The 7,525-nt window shown below is 37.3% G+C and overlaps 1 protein-coding gene across 1 annotated transcript in view; it reads left to right on the forward strand.

Annotated features, from left to right (window-relative positions):
* The window catches only part of FBH1 (F-box DNA helicase 1), an 87,995-nt gene extending 80,677 nt beyond the window's left edge, over nt 1-7,318 (forward strand). Inside the window, exons 20-21 of the mRNA XM_044679100.1 lie at nt 2,232-2,363; nt 3,762-7,318. Of these exons, the coding sequence (XP_044535035.1) occupies nt 2,232-2,363; nt 3,762-3,932 (303 nt within the window). The 3' untranslated portion in view covers nt 3,933-7,318. The remainder of the gene's footprint in view (nt 1-2,231; nt 2,364-3,761) is intronic.
* Nucleotides 7,319-7,525: the final 207 nt, after the last annotated feature.

Consider the following 7,525-nt stretch of genomic DNA (forward strand, 5'->3'; position numbering starts at 1 on the left):
AGAGAGAGAGAGAGAGAGAGAGAGAGAGAGAGAGAGAGAGAGAGTGTTACTAGAGTTGGAGTCATAGTTACCTTGCATTTTTATAGTGGTGAATGTTAAATATTCATCATATAATAATTTCATTCTTTTAACAACATTGCCAAGTAGGCACATTGTAATTATTATCCTCAATTTGACAGATGAAACTAAGGCTTTTGTTTTGACTCGTTTTCAGTGAGTGACAGAACTGAGAGCAGAGCATAGAGTTTCTGGCTTTTAGTTGTGGTGATTCTAGTTAACTATACAATCCTCATCTGTAAAACAAGGATAAAAATTGTCTTTACCTTCTACCTCATATGATTATTTTGAGAATTATGAAATAATATATGTAGTACAATCAGTAACCATTAACCATTTTATAAATATGCACTATCATTAGTATTTGTCATGGAAATTAGAAAGCATGAGCTGAGAAAATATATTAATAATCCCAAACTCATTACAATTCATAGATTTAATACATTCCCTCATTAAGCTTTTCTACTGGAGTTAAATTTTACCCCTTCTGTCCTATCTCTTACACATGCAGACTCTGTGTCTCTTGGCAAGTCATTTTGCTTTTCATTGCTCTAAGCCAATGAATTCCAAAGTGGGGTTTGGGGAGTGTTGGGGAAAGGGTCAGCATAAAGAGTAGGAAGGTGTATTGCATCTCACCCTTGCTCTGTTAGTCAGTCTCAACATGACTCTATTTTCCTTTAATCTCTTCCTGCTCTCTTCTTTTGGTGAGCAAGTTCTGGCCACTTAGTGTTTCATAACCCTACTTGCAGCATGCAGTGGAACCATTGGGGAAATCTTTCTTCTATTCCCCAAATCACCAGTGGTTATAGCACGTACCTTCTAAAAGTGAGCTCTGTGCTAAGGGGAAAGGAGTCTCCTTTTTTCTCCTTTTCATTTCTTTTTTTTTTCCCAGATTATATGTCAGCATAAATTGTTGTTTAGCCATTTTTTGAGTCATGTCTGAGTCTTGGTGACCCCCTTTGGGGTTTTTTTTGGTAAAAACACTGAATAGTTTGCCATTTCCTTGTATGGTTCATTTTACAGTTGAGGAAACTGAAACAAAAGAATGTGAAGTGACTTGCCTAGGGTCACACAGCTAATAAGTATCTGAGGTTGTATTTGAATTCAGGTCTTCTTGACTCTAGATGCAACACTATCAACTATGCTATCTAGCTGCTGGGTTGGATATAGTGCTTTATTCTAAGTGAGTAGGAATGTGTAGATTATGATCTGAATTACAGAAATTATATTATTTTCTCCACCCTGCCCCAAACCCACCCTTCTTTGAAATATCTTTATTGTTGAGGGCACCATCAATCTACTAGTCACTCTTATATCCTTGGTGCCATCTTTAATTCTTCCACTTTCACTCACCCCACATATTAAATCAGTTGTTTGATCTAGTTTACTAGTTCTACCTCCACAGATCTCATATCTTTTCCCATCTTTCTATTCATGCAGCTACCACTCAAGTTCAAGTTCTCATAATTTCTCTCCCAGACTATTGCAATAATGTCCCAATTATTCTCTCTGCCTCAAATATTTTATCTCTATATAGCTCCCAAAAAGCTCTTTTTTTCTTTGAGTACAAGTTTGATGGTCATTCCTCTTAGTAAACTCTGGTAGCTCCCTATTTACTTCATCTTTATCTCATCTCATTTTAAAACTTATTTTGTTGTTTTAAATGCTATAATGTGTATGATTATTAGTGTTTTTATAAACAAATATATACTCATTGGGCTTGCATGCTCAAAAAGTTCTTACAGATAGAGGCACATGAACAAAAAATTTTCAAGAATTGCTCTAGGCGTCTCTCTGAGATTATACATTGCTGAGAAAGCTCTAACATACATTGGTAGGAGTTTCCTTTTACTAGAATTCCCCACTGATGTGGAATCACTGATCTATAGTGTCTGTTTCTTATCCTTAATCCTTTTATCCCTAATCCTGTAGATGTTTAAAGAGTTATGGGGAAAGAGGCAGAGAAGCCAAAGGCCCAGATAATTCATAGATGGATCAGTCAGATCAGTTTCCTTAATGATTTAGAAGTGGGATGAGGACACCCAACTTCTCCAGCAAGAGCTATTGGGGGAGCTGATATGGTGCTGTCTATAAAATGCTTGAAGTTCTTTTAAGACTACTTCAGGGGTGGAAGATGGCATCGGTATTACTCTTAATATCTTTGTCTTTTCCAGGAGTACTACTTTCAAGCAGAACTAACCAGAAATGTCTTAAAAAGTGGAGATGTACTTTGCTATGTGAGGCAGTGCAATAACATTATCCCTGCAGAGTCTATCCTCACCATGAAGAAACTTCCCATCACTTATGTACGTAGGTCTGGATAGCTGCTTTTGACATTGGACCCAATTTGATTTAATAATATACTTTTTTCAGCTATATGCGTACTACTGTGCTAAATAGGTGGTTGGGGTGGGGTGGGGAGATACACAAGAGAAAGAATTTTAACAGACAAGAAAAAAAAAGTTATTCAAAGCCCATGATATTGGGAGAAAACTCAAACATAAAAGAAACATGTAAAGTCATACACATAAATGCTAGATTTTGAGTGTCATTCAGATATTCAGAGACTGCCAAGGACCACTATAGGTTATTGTGGTTTGAAAAGTTTCATTGAATCAAAGCAAAGGTACTATGGACCAGTCTTTGATCATCTGAATTGCTCTGACATCATTGTTAAATTGAGAAATGGATGGTGAGAACATCTGAAGTCTTCTTTGGCTCTTTATCCTCTGATTTAAGAAAGTCTCCTTTTATTTTTAAGAGTTTATACTGAGTAGTGTATACTGAGGGGCTGGTTCTGGTGCCTATTCAGCAGGTCATCTTTAATCTGAAGGAAGTGCTGGTGAGAAGGAGTTGAAGCAATAAAATAATAATAGGTAACATTTATATAGTTCTTTATGGTTTGCAAAAGGGCAGCTAAGTGGCATAGTGGATAGAGGACTGGATAAAGGAGTCAGGAATAGTTGCATTCAGATCTCATTTCAGACACTTATTGGCTGACTATAGGCAAGCCTAACTCAGCCACATTTTCCTTATCTTTAAAATTGGGATAATAGCACCTACTTTTTACAAGGTTGTTACAAGGATCAAATGAAATAATGTTTATCTCTTTTAAAATCTTAAAGCATATAAATGCTAGTTATTGTCACTATTAAAAAGAACAATAATAATAGACTCATTTTATTCCAACAACAATCACCAGAAGGTAGGTGCTACTATTATTTCCATTTTGCAGATGCTGAAGCAGAGAGAGTTGCCCAAGCTAGTAAGTGTCTAAAGCTGGATTTGAACTCAGGTCTTCTTGACTCCCCAATCCTGCCCACAGTCCATGGTTCTACTTAGTCCCCAAACTATGATTCAATCCTAGATTATATAACCATGGTTAATTTCCACAGATCTCATTGGAAGTGGTAGATTTTTGTTTGAAGAATAGTCATGAAGTAGCTGTTTCCTTCCATTCTCCATATGGCTGAATTTCATTTTATCATCCTGCAGATACAATAGAAGACAATGTCTTTTTGATAAATATTTTATGTTTTAAATTTCATTATAAAACTTCAGCTACTTTAGCAAACCAAAAATAGCTTGATTGGGTATCAGTTGTGGCAGGACCATAATACTTACACAGTGACAATGTCTCCTCTTGATACAATCTCGCTCATTAGTTTTTCTCTTTGCCTTCTTTTCTCTATCCCTCACTTCAGAGTGGCAGAAAGGAAGACAAAGGGGGCTTCCTCTGCCATGCTTGTGCAGAGCAGCGTCTTGGGCCCGTGACATTTCTGACAGCCTCACCAGAGCTGATATTTACTATGGAACATACCTTTGAAGAGTTGGAGTTGCCTAGACATGAAGCTCAGCTTTTCGGTGTCTTTTGAAAACCAAGGCAAAGTTTCTCATCAGTATGGAACTCCTTGTCATTAGTTTCCTGGAAAGAAGGAATATGAGAGTTGGGGTGGGGAAGACCAGCCTCTCACCACACCTGGAGTCTATTAATCTATGGAAGATCAACCTCAGTGGTTTTTGGAGTCCTTAGCTCCTGAACTTAGAGTCTTCTAGTGTTGGACTGTTTTCTGTTTTTATACATAGGCTCAGGGGTGTGTTTGATTCTTCCAACCAGTTCCAAGATGTTTCCTGTCTGGTACCATTTGCCTTCATCCAATGGCCAAAGCCCTTATAATACTCTTATGATTAATTCAGGATTTATTCATCCATTTGTAGAACAGTTTCTTAAAACCTATTCCTGTCGATAATTCTTGGATTCATTCATTCAGAAGCATTCCCACCTGCTAAAGATACCTGGTTTCCAAATTCATTTTGTTTATACATTAAAGCCTAATGAAGTCTGTTGATTTTGAGGGGTCTAGGCCTTTTGTAATTACAATACATGAAGTTGGTTTGGTATCCCAACCATCTGACAAAAGCATAATAGAATCATAGGGCTGAGGCCCAGAGCAGAGCTTCTCAAGGTCCATTAGCTTATTTGGCACATATAACCAGCAGCCACTTAAGATAGGACATGAGATGGCATTGAACTCAGTAATGGGAGATACTGCTAAATGCGGATGAAGGCCACCCTCCAGGCCCAGTGCTTTATGTAGGTGTCCCTCCCATGATTTCAAGGTTAATGCGACCTCACAGGCATCCATACAGACACTGGTTATGACTTCACTTGACTGAGCTGATATGCGATGACTGCTTATGCCATCTTTTAAACAACAACAAAAAAATTCTTGTTACAATGAATTGCCTTTGATCAAGGCACTTCTGTTACAACTTAGAAAATTAGATTAAGTCTGTGTCTTGAGCATCAATTGGATATATACACATATACATATGCATATGTATATGTATATATACATCCCTTTCATCATAGATGTGCATAGAATGTGGGCAGCGTGTGCCAGCACACTGCGGGCGAGAATTTAATTGGCCCCTTCCTTTCCCCTTAGCTGAAGGTCCCAGAGTGTCCTCTGGGGAAGGACATAGGCAAATGCCCCCCAGCACACATTCTGTCACCCATGAGCAGCAGTCCTCTTAGGAAGGTGGATGAGTTTTTAAAGTGGCAAGTCCACCACCCATTCCTAATGGGTTAGGGACTCCCAGCTGAGACAGCTAGCTCATCAGTAGGACTTTGTTCCCTTATGAGAGGATAGACAGCAGAGAAGGGGTGAAATGGAAATGATTTAGGCTGATATATTTGCCCATATCCTCAAACTAAAATTAAAATCAGGAACTTTGTGAGATACACACTGACTCCGGGAAGTAATGGAGCAATAAATAGTAAACTTCCCCTACCCTCCATCTCCCAGACTCTGTCAGAGAGATCAGGAACCCTTAGCCTAGGGAAATATTCTTGCATAGTTACAGGATAGGAAGGAAAGGCTAAATATTAAAGATTGAGTGGGCCAAGCTTAGCAGCTCAAAGGTTCATCATCTTAAGTCATCATTGACACCCCAACTATGATAAGAAATCATAGTAAATTTTCAAAACCTGAGTATTCCAATTTGAATAGAAGGGGTATACTAGCTATTTTATCTCCAGCCCTGTTTTTTTATGACTTAAGGCAGAGAACAAGAATTTGAATTGATTGTCTAGCCAAAACATTTTTCTGTGCTTTTGTCATGTTACCACCAAGAACTTTCAAGCTTCAGCAGAGTTCCAAAAGTTAGTGGGATTTATAGCCCATGTTTTATCCTTAATGATTCTTAATGATAAACCTTGGGTTCCCTTTCACTACCACAAGGTTGGACCCCACCAAGATTACATGTAAAGGAAGAGGGTTCTTATCCAGGGCTGTCTAGAAGTCCAAATTTCATTCCATTAAATTAGGGCACAGAACAGGTCTTTTATGATCAAGGATGATGGAAATCCATTTCTAACCCTACTAACTAAAAGTCAGTGGGGTTAGATTGATGGTAACTTAAAACAGCAATTTCTAAAGCAGTTTCCCCAATTGTTTAATTAGCATAACTAGGTCTAACATCTGCTAGAGTTCTATTTATGTCATCAGAGCACTTGAGAAATTTATGATTTGTCTTGATGATCCAATAATATTAAGCACCTACTTTGTAGAAAGCATTGTGCTACTTTGGCACAGGGTGCAAGAAGACAAATCCCAACGTTCTTATGTTGAAGGAGGGAAAATACAACTAAAAATGTTTAGAACAAAGGAAATTGAAATAGCAAATTTCAACCTTCAAAAGGGGGATAAGCAATGAAAGAAACCAAATAACATCTCAAAAGATGAAACAGGTTATAGTTTAGCAGATAAAACACTTGTTAGTAATGTGGATGTTATTGTTGACCCCACTGTATGTGCACACTCAGAACAAAGAGAATAAATAAAAAGCACGGAGAATAAAAAGATTTGTCATAGTATCAAATCAAGTCATTACTGAACTAAACAAGTATTTGACAATGAAAAATCAGAGATATACAACAGAAAAAACAAATCTTTTTAATTTTTTTTAATAGAGAAGTTTGACCAGTATAAAACTATTTCCACAAGACCCAAAAAGCTGAGAAAGTGCCTTTGGAAGCAAACATTTGACTTGTTTGCAAGTGGGAGAGAGATGACAAGCAAAGGCTCTGAATATTAATTTTATAAAATCTTATGAAGGATGATGACGAAACATAAGCAGTATCATCTCCTAAAACAAAATCAATGAAAGGGAAAAAAGTTAAAGAAAATTTTGATAGGAGATCCAGCCAAGTCATCCCAAGAGAAAAAAAAGTGGAAAAGCTCTGGGAAGCTCATCATAAGGAACTTTTCACTTCAAGAATAACTGAAGCACCATACTTTGACCCAATCATCACAGCCCTATGGTAGGAAGATAGAAATGGGGGGAAGAAAACTTTTCAAAGCTAGGAAGAGCAGCCAGATTTGACCAAGTACAAGGTAGTATGAGAATTTTGAAGGATTGATGTACAAGGTATTTAAAAAAATGGAAGGTACAAAAAAGTGTGCCCCAAAAACTCAGACCATACTCATCAGAAAAATGAAACTCAAAAGAAACAGCAGCTACTAACCAGTCTGCCTACTCTCATGTAGACAAAATTTTGATGAGAATCATTCATACATTAAATCAGTGAAGGTATTAGTAGGGAAAAAGCAGTCTTTCTCAAGGTTCCATATACATATTTGTAGTACTTTTTTGTGGTAGCAAAGAACTGGGAACAAAAGTAGGTGACCATCATTTGGGAGAATGATTAAACAAATTGTGGTTCATGAATGTCAAAGAATAAAAAGTTAAATAAAAAGTCTCTTTCTTTGTCTCCCTCTACACACCATCCCCAACACACCTTAAGAGAGAATTCTCAAACTCCAGCCCACAACATTCCAGAGGGTGACCTGAACCAGATTAAAATGTAATTAGGAAAGCTTTAACAAAATTAACAAAAACACAACATAGGTGATGTTAATTTATGGTTTTCCAAGTCAGTATGTGGCCAGAAGGGATTAATTTC

Source organism: Gracilinanus agilis, chromosome 5 (genome assembly GCF_016433145.1).
Source record: "Gracilinanus agilis isolate LMUSP501 chromosome 5, AgileGrace, whole genome shotgun sequence".
Taxonomy (NCBI): Eukaryota; Metazoa; Chordata; class Mammalia; order Didelphimorphia; family Didelphidae; genus Gracilinanus; species Gracilinanus agilis.